At 35.6% G+C, this 19,911-nt stretch overlaps 1 protein-coding gene across 8 annotated transcripts in view; it reads right to left on the reverse strand.

Annotated features, from left to right (window-relative positions):
* The window catches only part of NIPBL (NIPBL cohesin loading factor), a 152,501-nt gene that overhangs the window by 31,958 nt on the left and 100,632 nt on the right, over positions 1–19,911 (reverse strand). For 7 of the 8 annotated variants that reach the window (XM_056324006.1, XM_056324001.1, XM_056324003.1 and 4 more), the window contains 10 exons: positions 14,474–14,656; positions 10,521–10,718; positions 10,268–10,339; positions 10,074–10,163; positions 8,297–8,400; positions 6,630–6,716; positions 4,158–4,389; positions 3,306–3,457; positions 2,468–2,548; positions 1,296–1,396 (listed from right to left, as the gene is read on the reverse strand). In XM_056324006.1, the coding sequence (XP_056179981.1) occupies positions 1,296–1,396; positions 2,468–2,548; positions 3,306–3,457; positions 4,158–4,389; positions 6,630–6,716; positions 8,297–8,400; positions 10,074–10,163; positions 10,268–10,339; positions 10,521–10,718; positions 14,474–14,656 (1,300 nt within the window). The remainder of the gene's footprint in view (positions 1–1,295; positions 1,397–2,467; positions 2,549–3,305; positions 3,458–4,157; positions 4,390–6,629; positions 6,717–8,296; positions 8,401–10,073; positions 10,164–10,267; positions 10,340–10,520; positions 10,719–14,473; positions 14,657–19,911) is intronic. The other variant, XM_056324005.1, reaches the window with a different exon arrangement.

Consider the following 19,911-nt stretch of genomic DNA (forward strand, 5'->3'; position numbering starts at 1 on the left):
GGTAAGACTACTATGAATGTACTCCATGTTTCTCCCATGATATGACCTGAGAGATAGTATCATGCTTACTGCTCATACATACATCACCACCACCTGCTGGTACCCTTACTATCAAAAGGTGATAATCCCTGACATCATTCTCCCCAAATTATCACAATACTAACTGGGCACAAAACAGATTGTAATTATCACCTTTATGAAGTTATCTTTGATTACTTCTAGAGAGAAAAAACTTTTCATATCAAATTCTGTGTAAGCTGTACCCTTCAGGACTGTAGTCACTGTTACAGAATACCCTTTAACAGACCAGAGTTAGGTCTCTACCGACAAACAGTGCTGTCATTGTGGCCTTGAGATACGGACTTCCTTCTGGTACAGGCCCTAATTCAAAGAGCCTATCTACCCCTTAAGCTCCTATTCTTACCATTTTCCTATTTGCTAGATCTCTCTGATGTCTACAATCAAAACAACAGGAAATACTAAGAACAAGCACTTATGGGAAGAAGCACTTATGTTAACATCATTCATTCACTGAATTCAAAGTTTTAGTGTATTTTTTTTCCTGGGTATTTCCTGTTCATCCACCCTGGACTGGACAAAATATTTAATTGACAATTAGTCTGTCTTGGGGGCAAGATGTATGCAACCAAGGAACAGAATCAACCCCAACAACAAAGGTTCAAAATTATTTAAAGTGTCCCAATCTCAATTTTAATTGAAATCCAGCTCAGGTCAGATTCTTTCCCACACTGAACCTGAACCTATACCATTATTCTGAAGTTGCACTGAAATCCATCTGAAGTGTTTAAAAGACAGTTAAAGTGAACAAAGTAGCTCCCAAATGAAACTCATTCAAAGGGATATCAGATTGATTTCCTTCCTGAAGAGTGGTGAGTGTATCCTCAAAAAAACCTCACCCAGAATTTTCCTACTAAGCTTTAGCAGTGAAGAAATTATGTAACTCCATAAAGATGAACCAAAGAATCTTCCAACACAAAAACCTATGAATGCACACTAACATTACACTCATTTACATCCTTAGTGAGATAAATAATAAAATATTTCAATTATTTTTGTAAGCAGGCACAAATACGATGGCATAAGAGGCAATGATTATTACAAGACATTTGTCAGGCAATTCTACTCCCATGGTTTTAAAATATCAACATCTAATAAAGCACAGCTTGTGAAGTTGCAGCTTTTAAAAGAAGCAGTTATACTGAAGTGTAAAACTGTACATCTACAGAACTGCAAATACTGCTATCTCTAAGTTATTAATCTATGCCAGAAATTACCTGAAGTTTCTCAAACTCCTCTTGCTAGTTGGTAGTCTTGCAAGGGAAGTGAAAATTTCTTCTAGTATTAACTGTCTATGTTTTTCATACCTGGAGAACACCTATTTAACAGTTACAGGATTGTTAGAAAATTCTTTATTGTTACAAAAATTTCACTTGTTAAATATATTTCAGAAAGTATACATAGGAACAGACACTTAACATGACAAATAAATTATAATTAATGCACATTATAATGTGTGACCTTTTTCAAATCAAGCATTTCTTTATAAACTATGTTAAAACTATTTAATTAAAATTATATCTAATAAAAAGTTAAAAATACAGATTTTAAAAAATAGTCAAATAACATAAATGTGTAATAACTTTTAAAAACACCTTATGTTTTAAGAATTTCTGTCAATGGTAAAATACACAGTACAGGAAAGTCAAACTGTAATACTAAGCTTTCAGGCTCTAGTATAGAGCAAAACTCTGTGGTAACATAAATTACACGAACGTGTGTATGGCTGTAGAGCACCATCTGAGAAACCAGTTTTACTTCACATCCTAAACTTTAATATTTGTCTGACATGACATATTCTTTTAATTTACAGGTTCAGGATTGTAGAATTTGCCTCTCCTTTTGTTTAGGAAGAATCCTTACAAAGACTGAAAACTCCAACTTGAAGAAACACATCTGTGTTGTACTGCATTTTTCCTGAAATAATGTTTCACCTGCCCCACAAATTTTTCACATAGCCACCTCTTCTGAGGAACAGAATTTATTCTATTACACAGAAGCATCCTACTAGTTCTATACCTTACTCCATTGCATAAATTCAAACCTTAACACAGAACATAAAGGAAAACCACATTACTAAGATTTCTTAAGACAAGAAAGGACAGGTAAGAGGAAGGGGTTTGTGTTTACACTTTAAATGACACAACTAAAATCAAGAAGTTCCTTGCTTAAGCAGGATATTTCTTCCCAGAGATTTCTCTGCAAATAGAAGCCATTCAGCTACATTTAATACTGTTCCTAGATTATGATACCAAACTGTAAAGACATGCAAGAATAAAATTAGTTTTAAACTCCAATTCTCTACCAGAGAGAAAATACAGCCTATGTAAATGCCCTAGTAACTCTCAGAAGTACAGGAACATGAAAACACAAATCAAAAAGTACTTACTGCAGTGACTAATTTGATGGCACATAATTGTAGTTCACTGACATTTTCTACAAAGAAAGGTGTTATTCCCATAGAAGATACCTATCAATGGAAAGAAATTACTGTAAATTTCTTTGCCTAACAAACTGATCTTTATGCAGTTTCACAAGCAGCTATCCATTAAGCAGGTAAGGTATTCAACAAGATGTATTACTTCATACTATTTGCAAATAAAGTTATTAAAGGATATTGGAGAACAAGTCCTGTGAGGAGTGGCTGAGGGAACTGGGATTGTTTATTTTGCAGAAAAGGAGGCTCAGGGAAGACCTTATCACTCTCTACAGCTACCTGAAAGGAGCTTGTACCAAAGTGGGTGTTGGCCTCTTCTTAAGCTAGGGGAGGTTTTGATGTGACATTAGGAAAAATTAATTAACTGAAGGGCAGTCAAGCTGGAACAGGCTGCCCAGGGAAGTCTGAGTCACCATCCCTGGAGGTTTTCAAAGACATGTAGGTGCTTAGGGACATGGTTTAGTCGTGGACTTGGCAGTGTTAGGTGTATGGTTAGACTCAATGAACGTAAAGGTATTTTCCAATCTAAATGTTTCTATGACTCTTATTTGAATACAATCAGGTTAAACTTTTCCTAAGTGTACAAGAAAAGCCATTAAAGATTTGAACATTAAATGCTCCTCTCCTGCAGATTACCTACTATACAACAAACTAATCACTTTGATGTTAATAATTCTAAAGTTTGTACTTCATTTCATACTTCACATCACTGAGACAATTGTACTTTATGTTCTCTCTGGGAAAAGAAAACCAAACATTCTCAGATAGAAATTATTCTGATAAAACTTACCTGAAGAATAGTTGTATCAGTAAGAAGTTGTATTTCCAGCAACTCTGACAAGCTGCTGACAATGTCACAAACTTTGTTATACAACATCACTATAACTCTTTGCTTGTGGGTGGAACACTTGGCACGTTTTGCTTTTGAACTTAAAACACCACCTAGGAAAAAAAAAAGTATCTTCACTAATTTTTTCAATGTTTAACGTCAAATATTAGAAAGATGATCTTCCTCAGATCCGAGTCCTCAACTGTGCGACTAACAGCTTTGTAAAAGCAATTACTTACAGAAGAAAAACCTATTTAGTAGCAGCAGCTGGAAACCAAGAATTTCACGTGATATGATTTTTCATAATGGATCTGAATTCTGGATACAAGATTTTAAAAAAGGATCTTGAAGTTGGACACTTGCATCTAAAGTCATGCACATGACAACAAAACACTAAATGCTAAGTAGTTTTCATTGAAATAAATTATTAAATACACAAATTATTACTATAAAATGATTTATTCCTGCAGATAATAACTATACACAGATACTGAACTTCAGAAAAACTTCTAAATACTTTAGCCTAAATACTTAGTTATGTTGAAGTTATTGCGGTAAACCAACATGTTGTATGACTAAGCTACTCAGAGGCCCCATTTCATTCATTGTTTTTTTACTCTACATTTCATTTTCAGACTAACACAAAGCATTAACTCAGGATGCTGTATGTGATCTGGAAGAACTATCGGTGTAAGAGTTACATATAAATATCTTATTTCAGAAAGTGATATCACCTGCATCATCATACAGTAGATTATGTTTTGATATTTTCTAATGTGGAAAAATTTTGTTAAAATTTCTTAGCATACTAACCACCATGAGGGTCCACTCTATACACAGGATCATACTGAGGATAAAGAGTGTTCTGCAAATGAAATTTTGTGTACTGAATAACTCTTTCTATTACGTCCTCAATATATACAGCTTTAGGCATATTTGGTGATGTCATAATATTGATAGCAGTAAGACAAGCATCAGCAGATTTCGTCACTCTTTCCATAATGAGATCTCTCCATAATCTCTCCTCATCTTCGGTGTCATTGTTCTGTAACAAGCAAGAAAAACAGGACAGTGTGAACAAAAAGTCACATTTTTATCCTTACCAAGTAAAAGATAATAACATTACCTTGACATACTTAACACACACACGTATAAAATATTGCATGTCCTTTCTGATACAGTTGTCTGTTTTAGAAATCAACTAATGTCTGTTTTACTAGCAACACGTTTTGTACCAGATCCCTAAGTTACAAGTCTCGCTGTATCCTTCGTCTAGAGCACAAGCTTTCTCTTTATCTTTGGGAAGCACTATGGGGGAAGACTGCCACATACTCTACTGAAGACTGATGTACTTTAAACAAAATGTAAACTTATTCATCTAGTGTTTTCTCCAGTGGCCTATGCACACCAGTTGCTGCTTTGATCAGTCTTAAGTTTTGCCACTAGAGGGAAGTCTTACACAAAGAGCTGTTAAAAGTCACATGGAACTCCTTAAGTACATGATTTTCTCTGCTTCATAGACCAACTCACCTATTTTATCAATGGGTTTAAAACATGTTTTAACAAATATGTCCATCTAGATTTAGCACAGGGTACAGAATGTATTTCTATGTGCAAGTTACAAAACCAAACATACATGAGGTTAATTATGGCCATCCAGCACCACTTAAATATTGTAATAACATTATTTATAGCAAAATCAGGTACAATTTTTCCATACCTTCTCTGGTGTGGATATAGCCTACAGAGAAAAACAATCTTTCCTGCCTGTGTGACACCATAGTTCAACACTGTTGGCATTCCTTGTGAAAATGTGGGGTTAGTGAAACCATACCAACTTTTTCCCTTTGGGTAAGAGAATCTAAACCAGTACTACAATACAATACATATATAAAAATATAAATATATATATATTTACACACACACACGCACTTATATACATATATTTGGAAAATCAACAGATACCTGCAGATCAGGAGACTGCTGTAAATTTTTTGCACAGAATAGCTTTAAGTAATTTCTTCCTTACACAAATGAGTCTTAAAAAAACCCAAGTTGTTTTAAGCTTTTTTTCTTTCTTCTCATTAATCTTTGAAATAAAAAGAATATGCAAGTGCATTCTGCCTCTGAAAAACATCCTGACATGGAGGTAGGAAATCTTCACTGCGCTCTGAAAAAAGTAAGCTTGTTCCTTAGCAGAGGCTTTCTTTGTCATAATGGTTTCAATCATGTTTAAATAGCTTTTAAGAAAAATCTGAAACTTGTTTGGCTAAAGATTGCTTCTTTTTTTAATTGAAACTTTGCCTCTGAATTGCAATCATTAGACAATTTCATTAACTGCTTGATAATCTTGAGTTTTACTACAAAAAGCTGAAAGAAAAATAACATCTTAAAAGCATTAGCATAAAGACCTGATGAGAATCAATTTCAGCAGGTAAACCAAGCACCTTCTCTTTACTTACTTTTCATATTGCTAAAGGCACTCAGGCCGTATACTGAAACTTTGAAAACCCTATCAACAATCTAGATTAAAGTATTTAGGTACAGATAATGTATCTCAGGTTTTTACTTGCAAGTTCAAATTCTTCCTTTCCAATATAAATACTCTCTTATTTCCACAGATCAAGGTAGGTTTTTTTTCATAAAACTCAAGAACTCTACTCTTGCTAGAATGCTGTTTTGACTAGAAAATGTAAAAATAAATAGATGAAATGTGAAAAATCACATATTAACTTTATAAAAAACTCCAAATCCCCATATAGTTTTAGGTATACCAGGAAAAAAAACTAGAATCTTGAACTTCCTCCTAATTTTGTTTATGTCGACAACCTTAACTTTGCAACACAAGAACAGACCTAAACAAAGCACTTCCTCCTTCCTTAATGCTCAGGAGAAGAACATGCTCTACATGAAAGCTGTACTACTACCTCTTTCATTGTGTAGGGGATGTTATATGGACATGTAGCAAAGAAATGTCCAATAATGTTGGACCTAAGTTGCCATGAGTATTTCAGGATGAAACTATAATATTTAAAACTGAAACAAAAGAAATTAATGTCACAATATACCTATTAGTTATCAGTACTATAGTAAAACATGTGTAGTACAGAACAAATATAATGTGTTGAATTTTACTTCAAAGCTTAAATCTTCGGCAATCTCCATTATATATATATATTGTATCAGAAATTCCCTTCACACATGCTTGAAATTATCACTATATAGGACTCAAATTAAGAAAATTCTATTCTACAATATTGTGAAATAACATGACTTGAAACTCACATGGTTAAGTAATGTAGAAAGCTTTGATCCATCTTGAATATTCTTCTCCAAAATATTCAGGACTTTTACTGTTTTATCTGTTGAGAGCTAATACAAGAAAAGAAATACATCAAACAACTACAGGAACATAAAGGCTTCCAAACTGCTGAAAAAAATGTCCATGGATGAAGGATAGACCTTGTCATATAATCTGAAACACTTAGATTGTAAATTAGAGATAAGGATCAGATCTTGACTTCTGTGGTTTCTGACTCAGCACAATGCTGATAATATAGCTGAACTCTGTGACCTGTATTCTAATATTGCACTCAAATGCCATTTTCCACTAGCAAAATCCACAGAAACAGATTTAAAATTGCATATCTGTCATTAATGTTGTAGAGTTATACACTGTTCACTTCTAGAACTAGAAATTCACTAAATCCAAGTATCACTCACAAATTTTAACCAACCATACAAAGCTTTATTAGTAGAAAATCCAAATTCCATGAACAAGCAGATATAAAATTCCCCAATACTTGAATGCTAATAAAAAGGTTATATATTCTTAATGTTAGTGTTAAATTTGAAGAACTAGCATGTTGAAAAAAATAACTCAAACTCACTGATCTTCTACAGAATTAAGATGGAATGATTTGTGGAATAAGCTAAACTCAAGGAGAGCCAGCTTTACTCATCCAGATACTACTAACATTCAACTTTAGAAGCAATAGAATTCTGATTTTTATGTACACATATATATATGCATGTAGTGTAAAAAATAAGGAACAGAGGTTAAGGGTGAGAAATATCAGGAAAGAGAAACACCCAGGCTAACAACAAGCGACAAAGGAAGACACGAAGGTTGAAAAAATGTCTAGGAAGGGTACCTAACTTTTGGATTAGAGAAAGCCCTTCAGAATGACTTACAGTAAGTGTTTTCACAGACACTTCATAAACACAGTAAGTGGTCACGAGCAGGCAGAGTAAGAGCTTAACATAAAACTGCCCAAAGCCAAGAGTTCCAGGAAGATTAAAGGAAAGCAAGAACACTGTTTCTAGAGGTGTGATACCAACATTTTGCACCAACAAACACTTCCCTTGAACTTAAGTACAGCAGTGGCAAAGAAACCACAATATGCAGTCTATGGAAAATGAATCTTATTATCACCTGGGGTGTTAAATCTTCTAAGGCTGACAGGCCTTTTTGGAGAGATGGAGGAAGCACACAATTCAGTGTAATGCTGGCTGTACATCACATATTTACATTGCACTGGTGGCATATATCAGAAAGGGTGGATTTTTTTACTTTGACAGCAGGATCTGATTTACTGTGGTTTCTCAACACCAGCTGTAAGGAGCAAAGCTTACAGGTTGATATGCTTCTCTGAAAGCAGATTAATTATTTGAGATTTTACTGCTTAGACATGGGTATTACGTATTGGCATATGGTCAGCACTGTACAGAGAAGCACCGTTCAACAAAAATGTCTCAGCTTCAAGCAACAGTGACAATTAAGATGTGGTAACTTTTTAAGCACTTTAGGTAAGTGAGAAGCAGCACAACTGTTCACAGTATCTGTTACATGCACACCTGAAGAGCGTGGAATGTTATTACAAGGGACATAAGTTTCTGTATGTTTATCAAAATTGTATGTTCAAAAAGATGTAAAGACTATGGAGATGTACCTTGTCCATAATGCCCATTGCCTTGATTTTTGCAGATTCACTACCCAATTCACTAAGCTGATGTTTTCCCAGCAGCAATTCCTGTGGAATCTCATCATCATCACCTTTAAAAAAAAAATTAAAATTAACACTCGTATTTCTAATTAGACTTCAAGGAAATCAGTATTTTACAGTCAATATGGAAAAGCCAACTGAAGAAAAAGAACTGATTTTCTAAACAGCTAGCATCTAATAGTTCCAGATAGCCAGCATCTAATCGTTTCACCTAAGGAAGACTGATGACAATTTTAGTTGTGTCAAAACACCTACTTTTTAAACATGACTGAATCTGAAATATCACTTAACAGCCTAACATGGGACATCCATTTCTGAAAGTCATAAATCAAAAATTTTTAATATAGCAAACCCCATTTATTGCAGCTTTTGTGCCACTGCCTTCCTTTCAGTAAAACACATCTTAAATGACTGTAGTCCTATTTCTGAAGTTGAAATGGGGGGAGGGCAGTAGATGACAAACACATATGAAATTAAGTACCTTGGAATACACTGTGCCTTAATCATATTTACCCTTACAAAAACCCCATGATGTTACCAGACACAGAAAGAATCAATGACTTCAAGTCCAAGATTGTATACACTATTGCTTTAAAAACTGTAGTGATGCGTTTACTATGCTTCTCCACTTGTTCTAATCCTGTGACAAAGATGGTAGGAAAAAAATTAATGCATACTTTTATTATCCATCTCAATAGAAAGTCACCTTGGCCAACCTGAACTACTTCCTCAGACATGCTAAGCTGGCTGGTTATCCAGTGCCTCAGCCATAAATGCATCAGGACTCTGCTGCTTGAGTTGAGTAATCAAGCTCTGTTGGGTCAAAGGCCTCAACAGATGCAAAATCATGTTCCCCAAACATTACTAAGCAAGAGAACCATTGCAGAGGAATTGTAGAGTAATTATAGAGGAATGAAGGCAGGTTAATTAACATTGATAATATACAGCTGTGGGCTTGCTTCAGGGGCAGTGGGCTGGCTGACGTGGATAACGTGCAGCTGTGGCTGGTTCCTGCTAAGTGGTTAAATAGCTTTAAGGGGTATGGGAGAGGAGCACTGGATGGAGAGAGACCTGAAGGAAGCAGAGGGAGGAGAGAGAGCACGCTGGATGCAGGAGACAAGGCGAGGCCCCGGGAGAAGAAGGGGGCCCAGATGAGGAGAGGCTGGCTGGAAGAAGAGCCCGGAGAAGGAAGAATCCAGATGCAGCAGAGGCAAGAAGCAGAGTGGACTGGCTTGAAGAGGGTGAAGAAACATCACAGACAGTAGATGAACTTTTGAACCCTTGTGGGAGATTGGTGGCCGTGCTGGGGCAAGGCATGGGAACTACCTATTGAAGTTAACCTGGTATGGGGTGGTAAAAGCCTTGTTGCAGCTGGCTAGGTTGGATAGTGCTGTGACAAACCATCTTACATTGGTGGTGTTCACAAAGATACATTTGATAGAAGATGACATCCTTTCCACTGCAGGGGACCACTATTTGTCTCATTATGATTTATGCCCCTTTTCCATTCTGCAGGGAGGAGGAATGAGGATCTTATTCCTGCAGCAGCAAGTTAAATTGGAAAGGTAAAGGCCACCACTCAAGGTGGAAGCTATATAAATGCAGCATGCCTTAGCTTGTATCACAGGCAATTAAATCACCAATAGGCAGGTTCAAAAGTACTGAATACAAATTCTTGTGTTTCTATTTGGGGAAAACTTATTGAAAATTTCTGGCAGATTACCAAAAGCTGTAAAATCCATGTCTTCCAAATTTTCCAAAATATTCTCTATTGAAGCCGTAAACCTTTTGAAAGTTGAGGAATCCATCATTTCTGGTAAAAAAAAAAAAATATTATAAATTATTATTATATATATACATATTGTATTATATATACAAGAAAATACAAACTGTAGAAAATAAACCTTTTAAAATTACCTTCAGGTGTTAGTTTAGGTTCATAAGCTTTCCTCCTCTTTTGTTTTTCTTTTTTCTTCATTTTTCTAGCCACTAATTAAGAGAATAAAGAGTGAAACATAGTTTCACAAAAATTAAATAAAGGATTATATACATTTCTTACACTCATACTCAATATTGCATGTAAAGAAGTTTATTTTAAAATGTTTAAAATATCTGTTAAAAATGCACTAGTATTATGGAATAAAATTATTTTTTTTAAATTATCAGTTACCCTCACTGAGGCTAGGGGGAGGAGAATAATCATCCATGTCAGAGTCATCAGGACTGCGATTACGGTAACGGCCACTACCCGAAGTCCTCCTTCCTTCATGATAATGACCACTTCTCCTGTGATCACCAGAACTTCTTCTGTCATGTTCTTCATACTCCCAAGCTTCATCTCTATCCTTTTTATGTCTTTTACGAGAAGCTAGAAATGAAATGCATTTTCATTTTAAGTACAAAAATTCTACTTTCAATAGTTAAAAATCAAACATTTTAGATTATTTGAAAGATGTGTAGATGTGGCACTTAAGGACATAATTTAGTGGTGGATTTAGCAGTATTATCGCTTGGACCTGATGATCTTATTCTTTTCCAACCTAAATGATTCTGTGATTTGCAAGTTAAACAGTACTGTATAGCTGTTCTGTAAAACAAGTGAACACTCTAAAACTATTATATAAAATTCTGTTATGGCATTGTTCTAATGATTTCTTTTGAATTACATGAAAACTGTGCCTGAAATTGTCGAAGACACCAGCAAACACTTAAAAATACGAATTTACAGGGCATTTGTCCTTTTAAGCAAAGTAAGGGAAGTGGAACAAATCAAAATAAGTTTCATCCTTTCATAAAACACTAAGATAATTTCTTCAGCTTTCTAAATTATGACTATTACCAGATGTCCATATTCCAATTCAGTGACTGCTTTGCGCATCTAATACAGCAAGTTCCAATGAGACCTGGCAAACTAGCTGCTTAAAGATACTCTGTTTGGCCAAGACAACTAAAATTTTGTCTTGATGCATATTACAGGAAATTCAGTGTAAAGTAGAAAGCTGGAGTCACAGTTCTGGGCCAGACTTGAAGTCAATACCACAGAAGGTTATTATAAAAAGCCCAGCAGAAGTGAATGTTGAAGAGACTGGGGAAAATGTTCTATACTGAAACGGATTTCATGGAAACAAAGTGAGGGAGCAAAATGGAGAGTTCTCCGTTATTTTCAAAGAACGTCTTTTCTATCTTGAAGGGGACAGGGTGCTAAGATATAATAGAAAAAGGATATTGAGAAGATATTTTCACCTATGAAATCAGCTAACTCTTCACTACCTAATGTAACAGCATAACTGGGCTAGCAAGGAGATGTCCAACAGACTGTGCTGTGAGCATCAAAACACCCCATGCTAAACTAGCAGAGTTTATGCTTGTGAACTTGCATGTAACAGCCCTGACATCTGTGTGTTTCTACCAAAGTCTCCTAAAGCTGAGTGAAGTATGACTTACATAGGGGTTTTTTTCTAAGCAAAATGGCTCCAAGCACCTATACAGAATTGCAACTGAACTGACAAGTTATTCCCACAACCCCAGTTTATTGAGAAGCATCAAAACCCCCCAGGATATAGTCAATAGTCAGCCCAGGATCAGAATTAATAAAAACACCCTCAAGAACACTAATGTTCTGCACTGCACCATAGTGGCTCCCACTTCTGAAAATGTAGTACAGAACTTCTGCGCAGAGGTGGTGCTAAGTAGTAACTTGGTGCAGGATTTGAGCTGTACTCCTTCTGGATCAGGCTACCTTCTGGAGACAGTACAGTCATGTTCATGATGTCTGAGCTACTGACACTGTTTAAAATGGTTGAGAGTTAACTGCGATTAAGAATTGGAGGGTCACCTTGGATACCTGCAGTGAGAATACTGGAGAAGAAGTTAAGTGTCTTAAGGGAAAAGACTACATATCTTAACTGATACTTCTTCCCCAATGACCCAGTATTTTGTGGAGCCAGACGACATCTTTCTCCACAGTTTAGAAATCATCAGTATCAATTTAGGCTCTGTAGGGGAAAATCTGACTCCAGCTACACCTCCGTGAGAAAAGTAACTACCAATGTTGCTTTCCAGCAGCATACTGAATTGACGAGTTCACCAATGCTGCATGACAAAATAGAATGGGTTACAGTCAGGAACAGCTATTCATAATCACTGCTCCACAAAGTTTATTCTGAAGTAGATAAAACAGACTAAAAATTTAAGTATTAATAACATTTCAAGAGTTAATACTGCTTTTATACATAAAAAAGACTATTCAGAATACCCAATTTTCTTCTGAATTCTGCCAAACATTTATATAAAAACACATTTAGCACTTATGGTATGAGAATGATTTAATCAATTTTTAATTTCTCATCATCTAATTTAATATAATGTCCCTTCTCCATGAGATACTCAAAGACATTTCTTCTATAACAACCATTATTTCGTATTTTTTTAAAGTTCAATTCTAAACAACAAAAGAATTCTGAAATGCAATTTGTAACGGTACAAATCTGATCAATGTACTTGTCACAAATCTTTCATTCTCTTGATCACTTTGTTTTGTGTTTATTTAATTCAGTTCTACATGATCCTTTGTGAAATATTAAGGTTTATTTTTAAACAGATGTCCTCATTGAATTTTTAGAGTGATGGCCAGATCTCTTGAATGGATATAAAGAATCTAGAATCCCTTAAAGCATATAATTACTGTGAAAATTTTCCTTAATTTGCTTTAATTTTATTTAAAAATTTCAACAGCTACTGTGGATAATAAGTAGATTACAGTATCTGAAATTATTGACATTTCTCTCCATTCCCAGCCAACTTAAATAATTTGCTTTACTTATTTATTTTTGTATTTACTGTTTGAGATTACTGACATCATAAACAGGCAATAGGATACAGAAAACAGAGATTATAGAGTCCTGAATGAAGCAAGTCATCATTAATCCTCTGCCATAATCAAGACTGACTACAAATTACTCAAAGCAAATTATTCAGTCATAATGAAAAGGAAAAACGAACAAAAGGACATTCTTTTCTGCTTCTTTGATAAAGATCAGAGGTATTGCCACTATAATTTTCAGATGTATGTGTGCATAAGCACTACATATCTGCTCAACAAGGACTTGAAAACATATTAAAAAGTAGAGAGAAAAAAAAAAAATCTTTCTCTTAGGACCCTAAGAAAGATTAGAAAGCAAAACACCGTGTTTTGTAAAAGTTCAGTACAATGTCTATATAACCAAAGGTGGAAAGAGTCTAAATTTGGAAAAAAATCATTATCAGCAAGATGCCTTCCCAAGGTTAACAGCAATAGGCACTTCTGTAGCCCTGCATGAGTACACAGCCAAGATGTTAACTGAGACTGAACTGATTCACTCCAATTTTAATAACACTTTCTTTTCAGTGTTGGCTAACTGGACTACCGTAGAGACAAACTTACCAAACTCCTATTAGCAAGCAGAAAACCCCTTCCTAACTTAGAGGCATGTAACAATTTTTGACGCTTCAGAACCTCATCTGATCGCACAGCAAAATTGTAACTACAAGCTTCCTCTCTTCCTCTGAAAACAGTTAATTCAAAAACAGTACCATCAGCAACTAGTATTTTCAGAACCCATCAAAAGCAACTCTAGTTTTTCTAGCAATAGGCCAGATAAATTAATAGAAGAAGAAATACTTTAAGAAACTTCTGGGCAGTAAGATTCTCAATTTATCATGTCAGAAAAATTAAAGGGGGGATCATTAACTTTTCTTATCAGGAAAACTAAGAATAATGTAGAGTTTATTTACTGAAATTTTTCTTTGCATACCTCTGTACACAAGTTTTCTGTTCTACGTTAGAGGATATTTCCCTTAATCTGACTGGCTAAAAATGTTTCATAATACAACTTAGAAAAAAAACCTACATAGTAACTTCTTCTAAGGTACTTAAGAAAATAAATTTAACAACTAGCCGCCTTTCATCTTGAATGACAAACGGAAATAAAGCAATTCTTCTTTTAAAGGAAAAAAAATTGCAGGACCGCAAATTTGTTTTCATATGTTTTAGGGTAGCCGACTTTTTTTTAAAAAGTGCATCTTTTTGTAAAAACAAAATATTAGCTTTCTTTAGCAGTAGGAACAAAATTATATACTACTTACATTCAAAAGCTTCTTCACTGTCATTGTCTTCGTCAGAACTGATTTCAGCATATTTTGGTTTCTCATTAACTGTGCTACGTTTGCGCTTGTTCATTTTCACACGTTCACAAAGTGGCATGGTGGATTCAATTTCTGCCAGGAGCTCAGGAGGCAACTCCTTTAACACTGACTGATCTATGCTACCTATTAATGGAGAGTAAGAAGAGCAAACGTGAACCTGAAGATAAACATAAGGGCCCAACACTACAGTCCTTTCTCAGGAACCACTTACAGGGTATCCACTAATACTATCCCAGTTAGATATACCTGGATGTATTTGACAGCCCTTTTTAAAGTTGCTTTTATTGTTCACACTAAAATTAGGAATTCACATAATAAATTGCATACACATCTCCTTCAATAAAACATTTTATCAGGCATATAAATATAAACAAATTCAAATTGGTGCATTTCCTTTGTAAAATGATATTACTGCTCTACTTCCACAGAATTCAGTCTTAGTTCAGTTTATCCTCTGAATTTAACAGTTTTCCTAACAGTGTATGCAAATTAAGGATTCTCTGTGCCTTGTTATCATTTCTGTTTCTCATTCATATTAGTGTACACAAGACAGTAATCTTCCCTTTTCCAGTAAGGAGGGATGATCTGTTGCAGAATCTCTGGGGTCTTATCCCAAAATACAGGCCAAATAATTGGCAACCCAACCTCTGCCTCAGGTTTATTTCTTACCTCCCATTAGTAGTTTTAGAACGCAACCTGAATTTTTGCTTGATTTTGTTACAAAGCAAAGTTGAAAGATTTTTATTTAATATAGACAAACACCTAGCAGGACCACAACAGGTTTCTTTCCCAAGGCAAACAGGTAGACAACATCACACCATTCTCATCACATTTTAAAACTACGACTAAACGCACACATAGTCAGAACGAAGGAGATTTGCAGTCAAAATTTTCACAACTGAAGCAAGGAAATCAAATAAATGCAAAAGTCATTTCTTGGGGGTTTGTTTACTTGATGTCTTTATTTATCAAAGAATCTGCTGCACAGATCTGAAGATTATCAGACTAAATGCTAACCTTTTTCCAACAACAGAACAAATAGCTTTGTCATAAGTGCCTTCCTCTCCCTCCTAAGGCATACTGTATTATTTAGAGAGGAAATCACCTGCCAGTTGCTATATATATACACACACACACACTCCTCTAAAAAATCATATTCTGGATGATATTTCACTTTTTAATTGCATTCACTACATCACTAACACAGCTTTCTAAAATTTATTTCCATTTTTACACTAATTTCCTATCTTCTAATCTTGAATTAGTCTTTTCATTTTCCTTCCCTCTTTAAACACCTTTAATGTGAATTAGAAGTCTTAATATGAGAAAATAGTTTCCAGCAACAAGATTTTTTTAGAAGTCTTATATATTACTGGTTTCACATATATCTACATCCATCAAAATTGCCTACAATGATCAGAAAATTTTTTCTATAATTCTCAAGTATGTTTAGCAAGTCACCCCATTAAAGTGAATTTTTAAAAGAGATTTAACTTTTTCTTGGGGTTTCAAACTGAGGTAGGGAAGTACCTACAAAGTAGAACTGATAGCAAAAGTTGTCTCTGCTTCCCCCACGCTGTGGTCATTCTTATTTATTTGTGTTAAGTTGCCATTCCATCCTTAGATAACCACCTTCAAAATTACCTAAATTCTCAATACTGCTTTCAAAAATGCTAGAAAACATTTCACAGTGTGGTTGACCATGTTGCTATGACATGATTATTCTTTGCGGGCTGGGCACTTGATTGAACATAGGCAGAAGTACGCCAACATAGACATACCAGTTCTTCTGTATGTACCAACAGCTGACTAGATGACAGCCAGGTCTAATCTGGATGCTGCACAGCCATGCACCTAAGCAGTGGTGTCCCCACACTAATACTGCACGTCTTTTTGTACGCCTATACAGTGCCTGAAGAGACTTAACTTATATCCAGCTCCAAACTACACGAAAATTAACATACACAAGTTTTAAGACAATTTCCAAAGGTGGAATCACTAGAGGGCCTCCAAACTTGGTTCTCCAACATATATTCTCAATTTTACGCACTGTTGGTGATTTCATTAAAATCAGCAGGACTACACACATAACAGCAAATCTGGGCAAACAAAGACATTTTAAAAGCCAGCTACAAGTAAAGGAACAGAAGTTGTATTAAATCCCCAAACAAACAAAAATCATAGGCTACCACTCTCCTGCCTCCTAAGAATATCTAGTCTCACTTTCCTTATTGATTTTGTTCCCAGGGTAAAACACTGCTCAATCTTTAAAAATAAATCAATTACCACAGTATTAATTAGACTTCACTGGAAAAATAAAAATGTACATGTACCTACAATTCTGATATACTTGGAAAAAGACTCCTCATCTTTTCTGAAGAAAACCAGGGATATTATATACTGTGGGACTCCAGTGAAGAGCTTGTGAATATGTATTTTACTCTATTACTTATGTTATGGTGAGTCAGGGCAACCCAGTCCTCACTAGAAACATCTTACTAAATTCCTTCTCCTATGCCTCCACATTTTCTAACAAAGGTGCTTTTTATTTGTTCTGGGTAGTAAAGAAATGCTTAAAAGAATCCAGTTCACTGTAAGAATCCAATCACATGGCATGGCAACAAACATTAGGTTATAATACCATGCTAATGAGTTTTTAGTTTATGGGATACTTTTCAAAAACAATTAAGAAGAATATACAACACAAACCCCTTTCAAAATATCTATAAAACCACATATGATCACCTTCAGTTTTTCAATTTATTTTCTAAGTTTGCTAAGACCTGTTACTTACTTTTGGGTTACCACTTTAATAAGTAACAATCGCTTCTAGCTTGCATGGGTTTTTAAATAGCTAAGGAGAAAGTAACTTTACTAAAAAGCTACCCTACAAGTTAATAAGAATGCCCCAGTATCTTAGCTTTCTGATGAACTGTCCTCATCAACAGAGTAACTCCATTTTTTGCTATTGTGTGTGAACAGTGTACTGAAATGGGCTATAGGCAACAGTGTTCTTCAGACATCACTTACACATAATTGCAAAGCTGCTGCAACTATTAAAATGAACAACAAAAAAGTACCATCTGTAAGAGCCAGTCTAAAGAGAACAGTATTGTCTCAACATTGCTAACAGAAACCTGGAGATGGAATGTGCTCCTCATGGACACCGGGACCCAGTGACCCTGAAGGAGAACTGCACGATACGAGGAGTACTATGCCACTCCCTGATACCGGCACTGGAAGGAACAGCTACGATAAGGCCACATAGCAGCTGTCCAGAAGATGGATCACAACCGTTGTCGTAACAATGAACCAGAACATGCGTGATAACCTGGCTCGAGAAGGCAGAGACTGACAACAATCCACGGGCCAGAGGAGGAGCAAGGTGTGCTGCTTGGCATAAAAGATGACTCCTGAGCAACCGAATTTGGGAGATCTTCCCCACCAAGGATCACAACGATTGGAAGGACAGGCAGGATGGTGCTTGGACCTGGGACCATAGGAAGACCTTGGACCTGTGGCGGTAGTTATAATCCTCTTTCCTTTTCTTTTGACTTTATCTTTTCTTCACTTCCTGTCTTTCTATCTATCACAACACCACTTTATGGGCAAACAATAAAATCGTGCTGTTTGATTGAAACATAACCCCTTGGTGTGGTTGCCTTTATTTTTTTTGCACTTCGAGATCATAGTAAACGAACCATCACGAGTCCACTAAGTGGACACCATCATAACAGAATCCTTCTCTCACTGTAAAAAACCAGCATGCTAACAAGCTCTACATTCATGAAACTGAAGGGCAAGTCATAGAATAGCTGTAAGAACAACTAATCTCCAAGAACCACATACAGAACAGCCACTTCTTCAATGCTTCTCCGAAGGTATGCAGCGCTGTCCATGACTTACTAGTTGCTTGTTGGTGGAAGAACAAGTTCTTCTTGGTTTTGTTTGATTGCCACTATCAGAAGGTTTCTTAGAGGAGATACTGAAGAATCTTCATCAGCCACAGAATCTTAGCTAAAAATGAACTAGTCTGTAAGCTTCCTCCCATATTCTATTCTAATCTAGGAAGCTTTTCAAAGGGTTTTGCCATGAATACTAGGAAGATTTCTAAAATGTGTAGTGGATGTAGTACATCCCTTCTTCACATATGGCTTAAAAATAGAATGGAAACGCACAGATCTGATTTTGCACAGTTCAAAATCTTGCACAGTTCAGCACCGCCTTTTTGTTCACAACTTGATGCGTTGTTTCAAGTCTGTAAAACAGCCTTTAACTTTAGCTAATATTTACGCATATCTAATCTTCAGGAGTATCCAAAATCACTTTGACTTGAATTTGCAAGTCAAACAGATCTCGCTGACCCAGGCAGCTGAATGTTTTCCACACAGGTTGAAATTAAAAAACGGTAACACCATTATGGACTTTTACTGGATCCATTCGATATGGACAGCACAATTATTTTTTTGACACAATGATCAGTGTGTTCATGTGTCTTTCACCTGCCTTGATATAACAACTTCAGACAAGCAGCTATAGAAAAGGGGATAACGCTTGCTGATGTTTAGGTCAGCTTTCCAGGATCAGAGAGGCTGTCCTGCCATAAAATCAAAACCAACACCAATAAACTCCGTTATCATCTCAGTAATGATTTATCTTCACTTTCCAAACCATAGAAAACAGATGTATAGTTTACACTGTGGTGCAACTTCCGATGCACTAACAAGCCATCATGATTCAAATACATTTAGAAACCTAAACTCCAAATTGCTACTTCACAACTGTAAGAGACAGTTAATACAGTGGAAACAATCCCTATCAATTCACTTATATGGTTGCTGTAAAATACTTGTGACATCAAAATGGCCTGTTTGCACATATATTTACTGTAGCAAATGAACAAGTGCTTGAAGAAAAACTGCCCTGAGAATAATTATTGCAAAACTGAGGTTTATCTTAATAAAGCCAGTTGCATAAATTAGCAACCGTACATATTGTCCATTTCTGTGTGTTAATAGTTTGTAATATGCAGACCTGCAGTCTGACATTTATGATTTCTAGATCTTGTATTTTAAAATGCAAGTTTTTCCAACTAACAAGACATTATACAAAGGAACACATAAGGGTCTAAGAGGGAACAGTGACACTTGTTTGAGGTGAGGATAAATTTCTAAACACTAAGAAATGCAAAGTGTAAGTTTAACCATTCCCCAAATTCTCAAACTTGTACACTAATGAATTGCCACACAGCTTCATTTTGACATTAAAAATAAACCCCTACAGCGTGTACCTCAGTTTTGCCCTTCTCTTGCTCCTTTTTTTGCCTCAGAAGATGCCACCTACTACTGGACTATTTTATTTTGCTGATGACCAGTATA

Source organism: Falco biarmicus, chromosome Z, assembly GCF_023638135.1.
Source record: "Falco biarmicus isolate bFalBia1 chromosome Z, bFalBia1.pri, whole genome shotgun sequence".
Classification (NCBI taxonomy): Eukaryota; Metazoa; Chordata; class Aves; order Falconiformes; family Falconidae; genus Falco; species Falco biarmicus.